Source organism: Hylobates moloch, unplaced genomic scaffold (assembly GCF_009828535.3).
Source record: "Hylobates moloch isolate HMO894 unplaced genomic scaffold, HMol_V3 SCAFFOLD_9, whole genome shotgun sequence".
In the NCBI taxonomy this organism is placed as follows: domain Eukaryota; kingdom Metazoa; phylum Chordata; class Mammalia; order Primates; family Hylobatidae; genus Hylobates; species Hylobates moloch.
The window spans coordinates 81,063,007-81,082,088 of record NW_026652284.1 but is presented as its reverse complement, the minus strand read 5'-3'; the positions used below and the strand labels follow the sequence as shown (position 1 = coordinate 81,082,088).

The window sequence follows — 19,082 nt, the reverse complement described above, 5'->3', positions numbered from 1 at the left end:
ATGTGCAGAATTGTTTTAGTTATTTATAAGGACGTTGTTTTAGACTATTCCTAATTTTGTCTGGTTGCAGGGCTGTGGTGCCACATAGTAGTGATTGTGACAAACCGTACTTTCAGGAAAAACATTCACTTTTCTCCACTCCCGGTTTCTACCGCCAAGAAACGTCTGGCAGAAGCAGCACAAATCAGTGACTGCAGCCTAGCACCTTAAGGTAAGGAGTGATCAAAGACCCCAACACAGCTATCCCAAATTAAAGCCACTTTGACCAACGACAACGTCCAGTGAAGACACGGAGGAGGGTCGGGCTGGAAAAGAAGAGGACGAGGAACCCGAGGGGCCCTCCCTTCTCTCTCCCTGCCCCCCAACCCCCCGCCGGGAGCTCCAGCGGTGCCGGGGTCCAGCGCGCAGGACGGTTGGGGGTCCCGGAGCGGGCGGCCAGGACCCGCGCAGCCAGCTGGGGTCAGAGAGCGCCGCGGCCGTTGGGGACTCCAGCTCCCAGCAGGCACCGCTGCTGCGGCCGACGCGCGTGGCGGCGGTGCCCGCTGGGACTCGTAGTGCGGTTCGGGTAGGAGCGAGCAGGGAGCCACCCCGGCTCCATCTACGCACGTTTCGGAAACCGGGCCCAGAGGGGACTACGCCCGCTCACCCGTGCCCGGCGTCCCTCGGAGCTGGGGCTAGAGGAGCCGGGCTGGCCGCGGCGGGAAGAAGCCACAGGCGGCCGCGCACGTGGGGGGTGGTTAGCGCGGAGGAACCCGGAAGCCCCTTGCACCGCCCACCGCCGCGGTGACGGGTTAACGCTCCTCCTGGTGGAGGCGGGGGCGGGCGGGGCGGAAGGCGGGGCCACCTCAGCCAACACCCCCCCCCCCGAGGACCGCCCACGAGCCGCCCTCCCCACCCCCACGGACGCGACCCAGCGCAAGCTCAGCTTCCCCGGCCGCGGCGCCTGCGCAAAAGCTCCGCCCCTTCGCCCCAGCCCCACCCCCACACCGCAGCCTCCGACGCCGCCACCTCTCCCTTCCTCTCTGCTCTTTCCGCCTGTTTTCTTTTCCCTCCTCCCCCTGGCCTCCGCGTCTCCTCCTACTCCGGCGCTGACGCTCGCGTAGGGCCCTGGCGTCAGACGCGCGGGGGCGGGGCGAGTGCGGCGCGGGGTATAAGTAGAGGGTGCAGGAGGCGGTGCTTCCCCTTCTCCCCGGCGGTTAGTGCTGAGAGTGCGGAGTGTGTGCTCCGGGCTCGGAACACACATTTATTATTAAAAAATCCAAAAAAAATCTAAAAAAATCTTTTAAAAAACCCCAAAAAAATTTACAAAAAATCCGCGTCTCCCCCGCCGGAGACTTTTATTTTTTTCTTCCTCTTTTATAAAATAACCCGGTGAAGCAGCCGAGACCGACCTGCCCGCCCGCGGCCCCGCAGCAGCTCCAAGAAGGAACCAAGAGACCGAGGCCTTCCCGCTGCCCGGACCCGACACCGCCACCCTTGCTCCCCGCCGGCAGCCGGCAGCCAGCGGCAGTGGATCGACTCCGTTCTGCGGCCGTTGAGTAGTTTTCAATTCCGGTTGATTTTTGTCCCTCTGCGCTTGCTCCCGCTCCCCTCCCCCCGGCTCCGGCCCCCATCCCCGGCACTCGCTCTCCTCTCACGGAAAGGTCGCGGCCTGTGGCCCCGCGGGCAGCCGTGCCGAGATGAACCCCAGCGCCCCCAGCTACCCCATGGCCTCGCTCTACGTGGGGGACCTCCACCCCGACGTGACCGAGGCGATGCTCTACGAGAAGTTCAGCCCGGCCGGGCCCATCCTCTCCATCCGGGTCTGCAGGGACATGATCACCCGCCGCTCCTTGGGCTACGCGTATGTGAACTTCCAGCAGCCGGCGGACGGTGAGCGCCGGGCTCCGCGATCGGCCGGGCGGGCGGCCATGAGGCTCGGGCGGCGGCGGCGGGCGGGGTAGGCCGGCGGGCCCGGGGCGGGGGGCGGGAGGGCATGTCACCCCGCGACGGCCGGCGGGAAGGCGCCGGGGCCCCGGAGCCGCGTTTCCCGAGCCGGCAGGGACCCGCGCTGCCGGCAGTCGCACGCCCGGCTACTTCCTCCTTTGCGACCATTTTCTCGGCCTAGACGCTCTCAAACTTTAGGGTGATGACGCGCCGGGAGGGTGGGTGAGATTCGGTTCCTCTGCGGCGCTCCCGCCAGTGACCCCGCGATTCTGGGGCGTTGAGCGCTGAGCTCCTTTAGTGGGTAAGAGGTGGAGGCGCTCCCAGCACTCGGAGCTCCTGCCGGCGCCCCAGCCTGGGGAGGAAGTGCAGTTCTGTGCTCGAAAAATACCACGTGTTGAACCCTGTAACCTCGCAGGCCCGAGGCCTGCTCCTGCTCCTGGCCCAGTCGCCTGGGGGAGCCACCAGGCCTTAGGATAAAGTTTCTGTGGCGATGTGTGGTGTGGTGGTGGTCCTCAGGCTTGTGAGTCCACTCCCCAGAACTCATCAGTGACTGATGGATCTAGAAATGGGATTTACCGGAGACGTGCATTTGGGGTTTTCCCTAGATCAAGCATTTCTCTAACATTAAAAGGGCAGAGTGGGAGGAGGGGATGTGGGAGCCGACCACTTTGAAGGCCAGTTTTCTCAGGCAACTTAAACTATTTTTAGTCAAATTTTGTTTTAGATTCACAATACTGGTGGTTTTCGAGTATATTGTTACCTTCTGAAATAGTTCCTGTCATTTTGAGGGGCTTTTCTTTATAAAATAGTCAATTTTGGCTATAAAATGTGACCAGTCTTAGTCTGTAGCATGCAGGAAATTCAAGTTTCTCTTTTATTTTTAAAAGTGGCGCATGATACCTGTAAATCTTGGGAAATGAGTACAAAATAACGGAGATTAAATTGAGCTTGAAATTTATGGGGGGAAATGCAGCTAACTTTGTGCTTTTATTTTGAAGCTAAACAGTTAACAGTTACACAGTTTTGTAAACACATAGTATCTGTGGTCTGTTGAGTTGCTGGGATTTGTCTTCAGATCAATTGGCTTTGAGAAGTCAGCTTAATTCTATTTTACGGCCCAATTTTGCCTTTTTTCCCCCTACAGGCTGGCCACTTGAATACGTGTCAAATAATCGAAATATGAAGAATTCATTTTTATTAGAAAAGGCCTTAAGGGTGGAATTTAAGCTCCTATTAACATTCATTCAGTAGAACTTAGGTTACTGATCAGCTCTTCACTGTGTAAAGTTGATACTGATTTTGGAAGCAGAATATTGAGTGACACAAAGCCAGAAGTTGTAAAACTGCACTGCAGGTTTCCTGCCCTTTTGCTCTGTAAGCAGTAACTCCACATGTCACTTCATAACAGTTCTTGTCAACTTCAGGCAGCGTGTATCAATGCATGTCAGATGGGGGTAGATTTTGGGGCAGGTTATCACAACCTAAGAGTTGGTAGAGAAAACATGGGAATGAATTCTAGAGACCATAAAATGATAACTTGAAAGTGTTACTCTTTCTCAGCTTAACGTTTTTAAATCCAAAAAACAATTTTTACATTTCTTGGGATTCGAAGAGTTGAACTTAAGGTTGCCGTGGTTACAGTGTACAGTATATATTATCAGTCTGTACCAGTAGACCAGTACCCTAACTACTGAAAAGAATATGGCAGTTTTCCATTTGTCTAGTTTCTATATGTACAATTTACTATCCAATTAATTACTTCAGTGGATTTCTTGTTCTTATTTTTTTAAAACTTATTGCTACATTGATAGGCAGAATAGCTTCTGAAAGTGACCAGTTTTCAATTTCATAGGAAGAGGTGACTCATTGAAAAATAGCTCAAGCAAAGTCAGCTAAAAAAAAAAAAAACTAGGGAAGCTGAGTAGGTGTGGTCAATTGATAATGAGCTAACAGCTGATTATCACTATATTCTAGAAACTGGAACTTTCATTTATAAAAAAGAGGTGGCCGGAAAATTCGTCCTGTCAATAACTTTAAATTTACATTGGCATGGAATTTGTAGAAATTGTTTCAGGGCTTAAAAGGGACCATTTTTCCTCTCTTCGGGGACTAGTCTTTATTTAAGGATGTGTTATTTCATTTAGAGCCTTTAATGGTACAGGTATACATAATTTAATCCTTTATAGACCCTGAAATTAATTGTAGATTTTGCGATTTTCTAGTACTATTCAGAAATAACTAAATCAGTTGTTAAGAAAATCAACGATCTAAAGTGAAATTGATTTTATGTGTCAAGAAAGCGTTAATAGTGATTTCTGAATATTGCAAACCTGGTGTTTTTAAAATTCTGTGATTATGAAACCGAGTATGTCTAACTTCACATTAGCTTTTGAAAGCATGATTCAAATCTTGGTCTAGCCTTTCATTTTCTTAAATGGAAGTTGTGCCATGAATCACTGAAACCCTCCCTCCCCCCAATAATTCAGAAACTTTCATTTTTTTAGGAAATGGACTAGTTTTCATGTAATAGTTACTAGCAATGAAATGACCAATTTTAGCAAGTAGTTGGGAAGAAGTTAAAATGTTTAAATCTATAAACTACTTCCAGCTGGTAGATAAATCTATTGCGTAATGTCTTTTATACTGCTCATTAAACAGATTGTATGTGAAGGAATTTGGATTTTGTTAACTAGGGAAAAAAAGTGTTTTTAGATTTAATGGCAATTAAGGCAAGAAATGCTTCAAGAATTCATTAGTTATTAACAATATGGCATCCTTTTATATGTGAGAAATTTCGGGAGCTTCTGGTATTTGTCTTTGCTTTGTACAACTTAGGTCCCACACTAGTGTGTGATACTTGAAAGGTCTAGCCATCTTGAAGCTTAAAGAGGAAGCGTTCAACTGTGAGACCATGTGTCCACCCACTCCACTCACCATAGTTTATATAATCTTGAGTAGCCAGCAAAAATTTTGAAGTAATATTGACTCTGAAAATGTCTTTCCTGCAGCGGAGCGTGCTTTGGACACCATGAATTTTGATGTTATAAAGGGCAAACCAGTACGCATCATGTGGTCTCAGCGTGATCCATCACTTCGCAAAAGTGGAGTAGGCAACATATTCATTAAAAATCTGGACAAATCCATTGATAATAAAGCACTGTATGATACATTTTCTGCTTTTGGTAACATCCTTTCATGTAAGGTAAGCCAAAAATGTCCGATACACATGTTTACATTGTTGAGCTACTTTTAGTTTAGTGCTTGAAATAGGAACTGTGCTGTAATGGATATCTTTATTTCACAAATATCCAGGTTAGATGGCTAACAGATTGTCTCTCAGCACTGAACAAATGTTAAATCGATAGCAAATAAAAATGGGTATATGTTTTTCCGTAGGTGGTTTGTGATGAAAATGGTTCCAAGGGCTATGGATTTGTACACTTTGAGACGCAGGAAGCAGCTGAAAGAGCTATTGAAAAAATGAATGGAATGCTCCTAAATGATCGCAAAGTGTAAGTTATAAATATCTAGCTACTCATATTTTGAATCTTATTTTTAATAATTCCAAATCCATTTGTTTAAAGTTAGTATTTGTCAGGGAGAAGTTAGATACACATAAGATAAAAGAATAAAAACATTTTAAAGATGAATAACAAGAAAAGTTCATGTAGTTGTACTCGAGTGAAAATAAGCTAATCTTGATTTTTACAATTGGATTTTCTACACAATAAGTGTAGCATACAAATAACAGGTTTAATATAATTAACATTCATGCCAAAAGGAAGACAGAAGTAAACAGAAATATGAAGCTTTTTCAAAATGAGTGCATTAGTGAAAAATCAGTAATTCAGACAAACCTAATATTCATAATTCTTGAGGTACTGGTTAAATTAACTCATTTTATAGGTGAGGAAACTCAAAATAATTTGCTTTTATGTACTGTAAAATGAGAGACAAACATTACTCACAAGGCCGGGCGCGGTGGCTCATGCCTGTAATCCCAGCACTTTGTGAGGCCGAGGCGGACGGATCACCTGAGGTTGGGAGTTTGAGACCAGCCTGACCAACATGGAGAAACCCCATCTCTACTAAAAATACAAAATTAGCTGGGCGTAGTGGCGCATGCCTGTAATCCTAGAATCACTTAAACCCGGGAGGCGGAGGTTGCAGTTAACCGAGATTGCGCCATTGCACTCCAGTCTGGGCGACAAGATTGAAACTGTCTTTAAAAAAAAAAAAAAAGTTAATACTCACAAATGCCTGTTACCAGTGCTTTAGGAGGAAAAAAAAGCAAGCCCAACACTGGCAGGATCCAGAAAAGAATGATATATTGCTGTTTTGAGTAAAAGTGATATAACTCTTTTGGAAATTTGTAGCTGTCCTAAGAAAAAATACACAAAGTGTCTTTTCATAAAGTTTCAGCTTTACTGCAGTGTGTCTTTATTCCCAGCCACTGGGAAGCTGAGGCAAGGCTGTAGTGTGTTGTGATTGTGCCTGTGAACAGCTATTACACTCCAGCCAGGGCAAAATAGCAAGACCTTGTCTCTCAAAAAAGTTGCAGCATTATTTACAAAGCAGAAAGTGATGCTCACAATGAAATACGCTCCCTTTGAGAACATTTATGAAACTAATAGCATAGTGAAGACCAACGATATTTGGTGGAGAGATAAGGAAATTACTTTTATTTTACTTTTTATTCTAAAGCTAGGTTAGAGATAAGGAAATTTAGATGACTGGGGGAGATTATGGAAGATGATTTTTCCTTCTGCTTTGCTGTGTATTATAATATGCTATGACACATGTGCTACCTTTTTTTCTTCAGTGATCGTTGTTCTTTTTATTTCTATATTTTTGAGACATGGTCTTGCTCTCTTGCCCAGGCTGGAGTGCAGTGGTACAGTCTCCACTCACTGCAACCTCTGCCTCCCGGGTTCTAGCGATTCTCGTGCTTCGGACTCCCAAGTAGCTGGGATTACAGGTGTACACCACCACACCCAACTAATTTTTGTACTTTTAATAGAGACAGTTTCACCATGTTGGCCAGGCTGAACTCGAATTCCTGGCCTCCAGTGATCATCCCACCTCGGCCTCCCAAAGTGCTGGGATTACAGGTGTGAGCCACTGCCTAGCCCAGTGATCCTTGTTCTGAATTACTACTGTTATATGCAGGAAAAATTAAGTTTCGGTGTCGTTTTGTTGAAAATGCTGCAGTTATGTCAGGCTGTTGTGTGTTAGAGTACAGGATTGGGAAGTTTAAATTTTTATTCTAGGAGATGGCAAAGAAAGTGCAAGGGCCACTTTGAAATGATGATGAAAGCTTTTTAATTTGATAGAGGTCTTTTTATTGGCATGGTACACATGCACTTCCACTCATTTGTATTGATGGGAGTGATCCCTTTAACCCTAGGTTAGCTAGAGAAGAGAGAAGTGTGTATTAAAAGAAGGTTTTTTTTTTTTTTGTGATTGTAGTTAGAGGTTTATTCATATATTTCGTGGTGTCATATCTTAAATTATAGCCCTATTTCTATTTTGTAGTGTGCTTTTTATTAGAGATTCTGAATATTCCCAGTAACAATAACAAAACCAACCATCAGGCTTACTTAATCTGAACTTTATAAAATAGAATCTAATGTTATATTCCTTGTATATCTTAACTAGATTTGTTGGACGATTTAAGTCTCGTAAAGAACGAGAAGCTGAACTTGGAGCCAGGGCAAAAGAATTCACTAATGTTTACATCAAGAATTTTGGAGAAGACATGGATGATGAGCGCCTTAAGGATCTCTTTGGCAAGTTTGGTAATGTGTCTTAATTAAATTTTTACACACAAAGTTCTGAATTAGTGCTCTATGTTAACTTTAGCTATTACTTTATACTAAAAAAGTCAATAAAATTAGACTTACATGGTACTTTAAAATATTTGTGGTTATTTGAATTAAGCTGCTGGCCATCTATTACACTACAGAGTAGTGTAATTCAAATAAATAGAATTCTATCCAGGTTAAAGGTTAATAGCATTAGATTAGCACAGTAAGGTATGACTGAGTAATTAGAACAGATTTTAAAATATTTCACTACATTAAGAGGCTGGAGATGTGTGTGTGTGTGTGTGTGTGTGTGTGTGTAATTAGAGATCCCATGTCATCAGAAGCATATATTTGGCACAGCCTACAGTGGAATGCAGTCTCATAGGACAATAAAGCTGGTCAGTCTAAGTAACATCATGTTTGAGCAGTTTAAAACAATGACTTTCAGCGATGAAGCCAAAAATTCAGATTTTCCAGTGATTCCTTGGGATTTAAAGTACTTATTTCCTGCATTTAAAAATAACTTCATAAAACTTGAAATTGATGAAGCACAAACCAGCCTTAGTTTAGGTAGGGGTGTAACAGATAAAATAACTTTTAAGTGTTCATGTGCAGATGATTTGCTTGACCCCGCCCTTTGCATTTTGTGTTGAACTTAGAGGTGGCTTGCTTTTTTTAGTATGTCAAATAGTAAAGAATTAGGAAATCTAATACTTTTTTTTTTTGTGACTCTGTCACCTGGGCTGGAGTGCAGTCGCGTGATCTCAGCTCACTGCAGCCTCCGCCTCCCAGGTTCAAGCAGTTCTCCTGTCTCCACCTTGAGTAGCTGGGATTACAGGTGTGCGCCACCATGCCCAGCTAATTTTTGTATTTTTAGTAGAGACGGGGTTTCATCCTGATGGCCAGGCTGGTCTCCAACTCCTGACCTCAAGTGATCCAGCCACCTTGGCCTCCCAAAGTGCTGGGATTACAGGTGTGAGCCACTGTGCCTGTCCAGGAAATCTAGTACTTTACTGCTATGCTAGCATGTCACATCGAGCCCTCCACTAGAGCAAAAAAGTACCATTTTACACAAAGATAGATAACATAAAATGTAGAAAGTGACGTCATGTTTACATCTCAACCCCTAAATTGTCTTTAGCTACTACTGCCTTTTATGTATTTCAACTGTCATGCTTCTTAATATCTTTTAATTAGAAGCTATTTGTAAAAGTTGATGTTAACTACCTACCCTATGAGTAATGCTGCGTAAGTTGACCACGAATATGTCATATTTTCTTGACTTCAGCCTCAGGAGAGAGGCACATTCAGAATAAAATCTGCCTTGGCCCATACATCTTCTAAATTTCTGTAATCAAATGTGATTTTTAACCTTTTCTGCCCCACTTGCCTGAGATACCACCCGCCTCAGTTACCTGTCTCTCCTACTTTAGAGGGAGTTAGGGGAAAACATGTCTTCAGAAATAAAATGCTTCCTCCTCCAGGTAATTCACCTGTGTCTTTAAAAAAAAATTTTTTTTTCCTGTCTTTCAAATTCCTGTATCACCTATGTCTTACCAAAGAGTCCAACCATGTATTCCTTCCACTCCTATTGAAAGTCGGGTAGGCCAAGGCTTAATAAACACTTGTTTCTTAATTGATACAAAGAAAATCAAATTGGTCTGGCACAGTGGCTCATGCCTGTAACCCTAGTGCTTGGGAAGGTCAAGGAGGGAAGATACTTGAAGCCACAAGTTTGAGACTAGCCCAGGCAACATAGCAAGACCTTATCTCTACAAAAAAATAAATTAGCCAGGCATGGTGGTATGTGGGCCAGTAGTCCCAGCTACTTGGTAAATTGAGGCAGGAGGATCATTTGAGCCCGGGAGTTGAGTTAAAGTGAGCTTATTCATTGTGCTACTACACTCCAGCCTGGGCAATGGAATGAGATACTGTCTCTACAGAAAAGGGAAAAAATCAAATTATTGGGTAAAAAATGCAACTCTGTTTTGTGCTAGAGCTGAGAATAAAACTTTTTACAGCCGTTTAAAGTATACCTCCTTAAATGGAAGGAGGAATCCTTTAGGGGAGGGAAGGTATTTACCTTCTTAATAATAAAGGGTCTTTCAATGGAAAAATATACCTACCTGGGGCATAGAAGGCTGGGAGGGAGGAGTCAAGTTATGGAGTTCTGAAATTTTTTCCATGGCTTTTCATCTTTTTCATGGCTTTGTATGTTGAAATTTGAAATGTATAACGTGAATGTTGTATGGAATATCTTTGATTTATTTTAAATTTTTTAGGGCCTGCCTTAAGTGTGAAAGTAATGACTGATGAAAGTGGAAAATCCAAAGGATTTGGATTTGTAAGCTTTGAAAGGCATGAAGATGCACAGAAAGTAAGTGGTCTGTATTCAGCAGGAAGACGGGGGTACAAATTTGAGTTGCTCTTGTGTTGAAGTCTTTGCATACTAATAGCTATCTAACATGTTCTTATATTTTGGGTTATTTGCATTTTATGCATTAGCTTTGAGAGTATAAATTGGTAACCTATATTGTCCCAAAACCTTGAGATTTTGGGATGGGTTTGTCTTTAGCTTTTGTGACTTAACAAATTCGTCTTAACTGTTAAGGAAATGAACTGTAAGTTGAAAGTTTTGTGATTTTTTTTTTTTTTTTTTTTGGGAAGGCTGTGGATGAGATGAACGGAAAGGAGCTCAATGGAAAACAAATTTATGTTGGTCGAGCTCAGAAAAAGGTGGAACGGCAGACGGAACTTAAGCGCAAATTTGAACAGATGAAGCAAGATAGGATCACCAGATACCAGGTTCATTTTTAATTGAACAAGCAAAATAAGACAGGGATGAGGAACCCTATTTTACGTTGATTTCAGTTACTTCCAGGTAACTGGAGGATTTGAGAGGGGAATGGGAGAAGAAACATGGGATAAAATAATAGGAGATGTACTTAGGTACCGTACCACCATGGTTTTCTTTTTCTATAGTTTTGTTTTCTTCTTTTTAGGGTGTTAATCTTTATGTGAAAAATCTTGATGATGGTATTGATGATGAACGTCTCCGGAAAGAGTTTTCTCCATTTGGTACAATCACTAGTGCAAAGGTAAGAAAACATATGGTGCATTTATTTGAGGTCTGGTAAAAATTCATACCTGTAGATACATGTATATAAATTTTGTATTAATTACAGCCACTAGAGAGGTGTTTGCTTCGTTACTTCTAAAACTTAAATTCACATTTGAAGTACTTGTCGTAGCCTAATGGTTAACTTATAAATGGCAAGCTCTGAACTCTGCTAAGGAAGACTGATACCCTCACATGATATGCACTATTCCAACAACTAGTCATTTTGCTAAAGCAAGCAATTTATTAGAGACTTATGAATTGTTACTATAGTTCTGATCTGTTTATTCATTTCTGCAATTCATTCTGGGTAGTCAAGCCCCAGTTCCTTCCCCTGCCCCCTAGCAGTAAGAATAGAGATCATATTTTCTTTTATTTGAAATCAGAGATTAAGAAACACAGCAGTAGTAGTCTAGTACAAATTCTGTAATCTTGATTTAAGAAGTTCTCTTCTAGATGTTTTTGTCTAGTGTCCGTGGGCCAAGAGTCCCTCTATATACAAAGTTTTGTGCATACGTAATTTTGCTGGGGTTAGGGAAGAGTGCATAGAAAAAATTACAACTCAACTGAACTGTTATGACACTGTGGCTGATCTTTCTAGTCAGCTTTTCCTGGCAAGCCCGAGGAAGCTTCTGTGAGAGTGAGGAAATGTTAGGGGAAAGGTGGTTGAATACAAGTAAGATGGAAGTGCCGTGGTTGTCTTGTGTTTCAGATTATGCTTTTTGCGTAAGAGTATTGGAGTTATGATAGAATTTATTCCTGAATGTTTTTGTCTTCAGTGTGTTCCCTGGATGTTGTTTAAATTGAGTGTTGTGCATCAGCATATTTTGAATGTATGAAGCATGCATGTTTTTCTGTTTCTTGAGATAGGGTCTCACTATGTTGCCCAAGTTGGAGTGCAGGGGCATGGCACAATCACAGCTCATTGCAGCCTCAGCCTTTCCTGGGCTTAAGCCAAGCTTGTCCAACCCGCTGCTTGTCGGCCACATGCGGCCCAAGAATGCTTCTAATGCAGTGCAACACAAATTCTTAAACTTAGGAGGGTTTTTGTTGTTGTTGTTGTTTTTTGTCGTCTTTTTTAAAGACGAGTCTCACTGTCGCCTGGGCTGGAGTGCGGTGGTGCATTCTCGGCTCACTGCAGCCTCCACCTCCTGGTTTCAAGCGATTCTCCTGCCTCAGCCTCCCGAGTAGCTGGGATTACAGGCGTGTGCCACTACGCCCAGCTAATTTTTGGTGTTTTTAGTAGAGATGGGGTTTCACCATGTTGGCCAAGCTGGTCTTCAACTCCTGGCCTCAGGTGACCTCCTAAAGTGTTGGGATTACAGGCGTGAGCCACCATGCCCGGCTGGTTGTCTGTCTTTTTATTGATTGAGGGAACATTTGTTTTATTATTTTTTTGAGATGAAGTGGCACGATCTCAGTTCACCGCAACTTCCACCCCCTGGGTTCAAGCAGTTTTCCTGTCTCAGCTTTCCGAGTAGCTGGGATTATATGCACCTGCCACCACGCTCGGCTAATTTTTGTATTTTTAGTAAAGACGGGGTTTCGCCATGTTGGCCAGGCTGGACTCGAACTCCTGACTTCAGGTGATCCACCTGCCTCGGCCTCCCAAAGTGCTAGGATTACAGGCGTGAGCCACCGTGCCTGGCCAAACATTTGTTTTATATTGGAAATATTTTCTTCAGATTTTCCACTTTATAGACCTCACTCTGTGTGTGTGTGTGTGTGTGTGTGTGTGTGTGTGTGTGTGAGTGATCTTAGAAAGGTTTTCTCTCTATTTCTACATTTTATGTTCAGATTCAGAATCTACCTGGCATTTAAGATTTTTCAATGTAATGTGAATTAAGAGTAGTTCTACATTTTTTCATTTGTCCCATTGTATCATGTATTGAGTAGCCCAAAGTCCTTTTTCCCCAGTACTTTAAAATGTTAACTTTAACACAATTCCCATAATTGCTTGGATATATTTCTGGACTCTGTTTTATTAACGTTTGTTGCTATGCCACTCGCATACTGTTAATTTAGTTTTATAGCATGCTTATATATATTGCTGGCCTAGCGAGTGGTTCTTTGCAAGTCTTCATTGCTCATTTGAAAGGTCTTTGCAATCAATTTTAGAAGAACCTTCCTCTTGAGTGTTCTTTATACCGTAATATTTATGGATCCTCTGCTCTTGAATGTGAAAACTTTTATTTTAAGATGTGGGTATTGTAAGATTCAACTACTTTTTTCTCAAAGGCATAGTAAAGCATCTTGTCAGCTTGAATTGTTAGAATAGTCAAAATTTAATTGGGAAATGCTTCCAGTGGTGCCCAAAAGTCAATTTAGTAGGCCTGGGATGTATTTATTTAGATAATTCAATTTCAATATTGAAAATCCAATCAAATTCAGTATCTAAAATCTTTGAAAGTTTCTGTGCGGCCTTCACTTCTGTCAATTCTCTGGCTTGGCTAGGGTAATGCATATGTGTAGTTTGCCCTTAATACTTGGGTATTAAGGAAAAATTGTGAACTCAATGGGTGAATACAAGATGATTAAGCATTAACAGGGTTTGGTTATTTGATTCAGTGATTTATAATTGTCTAAATTGTAATGCTCTTTTTTTGCTCCTCATTCTACCATTACGTTAACTTTTTTTTTTCTCTTAATAGGTTATGATGGAGGGTGGTCGCAGCAAAGGGTTTGGTTTTGTATGTTTCTCCTCCCCAGAAGAAGCCACTAAAGCAGTTACAGAAATGAACGGTAGAATTGTGGCCACAAAGCCATTGTATGTAGCTTTAGCTCAGCGAAAAGAAGAGCGCCAGGCTCACCTCACTAACCAGTATATGCAGAGAATGGCAAGTGTACGAGCTGTGCCCAACCCTGTAATCAACCCCTACCAGCCAGCACCTCCTTCAGGTTACTTCATGGCAGCTATCCCACAGGTAGGTTTTAGGAGGCAACCAGAACCGTGAAGGTTTTCGTATTTGGTCATTTCTAGTGTTTTTTGTGCCCCTTGCCCCCCAAATGTGAAACATAAGAAAGGTGAATTATGATTAAGTTGGAAAAAATGCTTGAGTGTGAAGGCCTGGTAAATGTTTTGAGAAAGTACATATAATTTATTGCATTATTTGCTTTTTTTCTTCAGCTGATAAACTCATGTGCTTTTTTTCCCTGCAGACTCAGAACCGTGCTGCATACTATCCTCCTAGCCAAATTGCTCAACTAAGACCAAGTCCTCGCTGGACTGCTCAGGGTGCCAGACCTCATCGTAAGTCTTTTTTCTTTTAATTAAGGTTGGGGATTGAGTGAAAAATAAACATTGGGTAAATCAGCTCTTCTATGTCAATGTTAGGTTAACTATTGCATTTCACATAATTTGTGGTTATGGATGTTCATTTTTATAGCATTTAAAAACAGTGCTAAGATAGTAATGTCTACAGTGGTTTGATTTCTCTTTATAAAAGTTTTGGGAATAGGTACAGCTCTTCATTTTTTATTTATTTATTTATTTTTGAGACAGAGTCTCACTCTGTTGCCCCAGGCTGGAGTGCAGTGGCTCAGTTTCGGCTCACTGCAACCTCCACCTCCCAGGTTCAAGCGATTCTCCCTGCCTTAGCCTCTGGAGTAGCTGGGATTACAGGTGACCGCCACCACGCCCAGCTAACTTACGCATTATTAGTAGAGACAGGGTTTCACCACGTTGGCCAGGCTCGTCTCGAGCTCCTGATCTCAGGTCATCTGCCCACCCCAGCCTCCTAAAGTGTTGAGATTACAGGCGTGAGCCATGGCACCCAGTCAATTTCATATTTTGTCAGGCCACAGTTTTAAAGGTCTCGTTCCATTTAATCATGTATGAGAATCAGAGTCGTGGTATTTTAAGTCTTGTCCTGTGGAACAGTACGTTATATTCCAAGAACACTTAGAGTTTATTTTTTTAGACAGAGTCTCACTCTTTCTTCCAGTCTGGAGTGCAGTGGCATGATCTTGGCTTACTGCAGCTTTCACCTCCCAGGTTCAAGTGATCCTCCTGCCTCAACCTCCCGAGTAGCTGGGACTACAGGCACAGGCCACCACGCCCAGCTAATTTTTTAAAATGTTTTTAGAGACAGGATTTTGCCTTGTTGGCCAGGCTGGGAGCGCTTAGAATTTTATCATGATTATGTTTCAGGTATATTTATAAGTACTCGTCCTTGTGTGAATTAATGTTTTTACTTACTGATGCTCTGAGTCTGGGAAAATAGCTGGTGTAAGACTCAGCTTTAAAAAGTTTTGTCACTTTTTAGTCGTTTATGCAAACCTCAGATCGAAGAAAACAGCATAAACATTTTTCACTCAGTAAATTTTCCCAGTTTAATATATATTCACATCTTTAAAATGCAGCATTCCAAAATATGCCCGGTGCTATCCGCCCAGCTGCTCCTAGACCACCATTTAGTACTATGAGACCAGCTTCTTCACAGGTTCCACGAGTCATGTCAACACAGCGTGTTGGTGAGTCTTAATCCTTCCTTTAAAAATTGATCACCAATTTGAAAGAGCAAGATAAAAATAAAAAATGTTCTTATTTTTTAGCTAACACATCAACACAGACAATGGGTCCACGTCCTGCAGCTGCAGCTGCTGCAGCTACTCCTGCTGTCCGCACCGTTCCACAGTATAAATATGCTGCAGGAGTTCGCAATCCTCAGCAACATCTTAATGCACAGCCACAAGTTACAATGCAACAGGTATGGATTTAATGATTTCTTAATAAAAATCACATTTCTTGGGTGAAATCAAAGATGTGAAGACAGCTGGGCACAGTGGCTCACACCTATAACCCCAGCACTTTGGGAGGCTGAGGCAGGCAGATTGCTTGAGACCAGGAGTTTGGGACCAGCCTGGGCAACATAGCAGGACCCTGTCTCCACAAAGAAAACTAGCTGGGTGTGGTGGCGTACGCCTGTAGTCCTAGCTACTAGGAAGGCTGAGGCAGGAGGATTGCTCGAGCCCAGGAGTTTGAGGCTGCAGCAAGCTGTAATCCCTGCTGGGTGACAGCAAGACTCTGTCTCAAAAGAAAAAATGTGAAGACAGCTGCATGATAGATTCTTGAGAGCTTAGCCTATCTGGAACATCCTGCTAATATGATAGTACGTAAAATGTCCTATGCTTTAGGAATTGGACAAGCAGCGAGAAATTCACATCCTAAATCACCACGCCTGGTCTAAAACAACTATTATAAGTAGCTATGGGCCGGGCGTGGTGGCTCACACCTGTATGTAATCCCAGCACTTTAGGAGGCCAAGGCAGGTGGATCACTTGAGGTCAGGAGTTTGAGACCAGCCTGGTCAACAGGGTGAAACCCCAGCTCTAAAAATATAAAGATTAGCCAGGCGTGGTGGCACATGCCTGTAATCCCAGCTACTGGGGAGGCTGAGGCAGGAAAGTTGCTTGAATCCGGGAGGCGGAGGTTGCAGTGAGCCAAGATTGCGCCATTGCACTCCAGCCTGGGCGAGAAAGTGAGACTCCATCTTTAAAAAAAAAAAAAAAGTATCTGTGATGTATAGTATATAATAATTACTTTGGCCTCTTTCTAAATTCGCTCACTCAACTTCTCCACCTCATGTTTCAGTGGAAGTCTACCACTTCAGCAGATGTCCAGTGATGACTATTTGTATTTGCCATTTTTTTCTGTGCTTTAAACTTAAGAGTTCTCATTTTCTGTCTAGCCTGCTGTTCATGTACAAGGTCAGGAACCTTTGACTGCTTCCATGTTGGCATCTGCCCCTCCTCAAGAGCAAAAGCAAATGTTGGGTGAGTACTTCTGTCCCACCTTGCCAGTTCAGAGAGACTAGAAAATACAGGAATCACTTAGGCACCAGGTCAATCAACTGACAGCTAGGGCAGTGGAATTGGTCTGAATTGGCATGAATGATTATGATAGCACAGTTGGTCTGCCTAATTAAAACCACTGGAAAGCCAATAAGAAAATGTATTGTTAGTAATAGGGTAGTAGGGCATTACTCACCATGGGCCCTCACTACATTTTTGAGAGAAGGAATTTGAAGCAAATGAGAAGAAAACTTGTGACTTTGCCTGAACACCGATTTAACAACCTAATGGTAACATTGCTTAATTGGCAAGCCGATAATATCAAGAGTTAATTGGCTTGTGGCAGATTTTACTCTGTCTTCCCATGAAGACATAATGAAATTGTGGATTATGGGTTATTATATACGTGAGACAGAAGTATGGTTCTTAAACCCCAGTTTAATGTGGTAATTCAATGCAGTTAAAAACTTTTTTTATTGAAGGGAGTTTTTGAATGTTTCTGTTCCTAGGTGAACGGCTGTTTCCTCTTATTCAAGCCATGCACCCTACTCTTGCTGGTAAAATCACTGGCATGTTGTTGGAGATTGATAATTCAGAACTTCTTCATATGCTCGAGTCTCCAGAGTCACTCCGTTCTAAGGTGATTTAAATTTATTTACCAAGTTGCCTCTTACAGAGTTATTACATGGCTTTTTATGGGGATTTAATTGTACAGAACACTTACAGCGTGTTATATATAAGCCATGTACAGTTGTAAAGTCTGCATAATAACCTGTGGCGCTATTTATCCCCATTTTATAGATAGGTAAACTGAAACAGGCTGAATAATTTGCCAAATGCTCACACAGCTCTTAAGTGGCAGAACCTGGCTTCAAATCCCGTCAGCTCCAACAGCCATACTCTCAACTGCTGCTGCTTTCTCTAGTGGAGAAAGAGAAATATTTTTCGAGCGTGGGGAGGACAAGGAAAGAGAGAAGTGCAGGGGAGCGATTCATAATTCTAGAATAGTGGTGATCCACTCAAAATTGAATGGATATAGTTGTTTAATGTAATAATTTATACTTTCATCTGAGGGAAGAAACAATCTTTGTTGGGAATTGGTATGTTACCAATATGAAACTCTTATTTCCATTCCTTTCCTGAACCAATTTATCTGTTTTCCCCTTTTTTAGGTTGATGAAGCTGTAGCTGTACTACAAGCCCACCAAGCTAAAGAGGCTGCCCAGAAAGCAGTTAACAGTGCCACTGGTGTTCCAACCGTTTAAAGTGAGCTTTCCCCTCTGGTTTGTTGTTTTAAGCTTGTTTTCTTCATCTTTTATAAAGTTTGTTGAGCCTATTTTGAAATGTACATAGCAAAAGATCATTTTACAGTTCATTTAAATGTATTGCTAATTTTTCAAGGAAAAGTAGAACTAACTATAGAGGAATTAAAGGAATTTTACCCTTTAACTGTTGGATTTTTAAAATCCCAGGACTTTCAGGTGGGGTTTTTTTTTTTTTTTTTTTTTTTGAGATGGAGTTTCACTCTGTCGCCCAGGCTGGAGTGCAGTGACGCAATCTCGGCTCACTGCAACCTCTGCCTCCCAGGTTCAAGCAATTCTCCTGCCTCAGCCTCCCAAGCAGCTGGGATTACAGGCCCATACCGTGCCCAGCTAATTTTTTTATTTTTACTAGACTCAGGGTTTTGCCATGTTGGCCAGGCTGGTCTGGAACTTCTGATCTCAAGTAATCCACCCACCCTGGCCTCCCAAAGTCTTGAAATTACAGGCGTGAGCCACTGCATCCTGCCAGATTTTGTATAGTAATGTATATATTAAATGACCAGTCACAGGTTGGCTTTACACCGTTCCTTTTTGGGTGGTGCCCTTGGGTCTCTACTACTGTCTTTCATTACTCCCAAGAAAGAAATTGAGTAGTGCAGCCAGGATCAGGACCAGGGATTGGCAAGTCTTTTTTGTAAAGGGCCAGATAGGAAATATTTTGGGCTTTGAGGACCATGTTATCTCTGAAATTATCTTGTTCCAATGTTACCATGTCAAGAAAACCATAGATAGTATGTATACAAATGAACAGGTATGGCTGTGTTCCAATAAAACTATACATAAAAACAGGCAGCCACATTGAATTTGGCTAAGGGCTTTAATTTGCTACTGACAAGTGATAGTCCTGGTCTTAATTTGTTTTTTTAACATTTACAGATTGATCAGGGACCACGAAAAGAAACTTGTGCTTCACCGAAGAAAAATATCTAAACATCGAAAAACTTAAATATTATGGAAAAAAAACATTGCAAAATATAAAATAAATAAAAAAAGGAAAGGAAACTTTGAACCTTATGTACCGAGCAAATGCCAGGTCTAGCAAACATAATGCTAGTCCTAGATTACTTATTGATTTAAAAACAAAAAAAAAAACAAAAAAATAGTAAAATATAAAAA

At 42.3% G+C, this 19,082-nt stretch overlaps 1 protein-coding gene across 1 annotated transcript; it reads left to right on the top strand.

The window, feature by feature from the left end:
* The first annotated feature begins 1,132 nt into the window (after positions 1-1,132).
* Positions 1,133-19,082, top strand: PABPC1 (poly(A) binding protein cytoplasmic 1). Its single transcript, XM_058444078.1, has 16 exons — positions 1,133-1,538; positions 1,644-1,872; positions 4,935-5,128; positions 5,323-5,438; positions 7,585-7,724; positions 10,016-10,110; positions 10,401-10,538; positions 10,736-10,831; positions 13,503-13,775; positions 14,011-14,101; positions 15,214-15,324; positions 15,406-15,560; positions 16,542-16,626; positions 17,154-17,284; positions 17,817-17,910; positions 18,843-19,082. The coding sequence occupies exons 2-15, from the start codon at positions 1,680-1,682 to the stop codon at positions 17,907-17,909; spliced, it is 1,911 nt and encodes a 636-aa protein (XP_058300061.1). The 5' UTR covers positions 1,133-1,538; positions 1,644-1,679; the 3' UTR covers position 17,910; positions 18,843-19,082.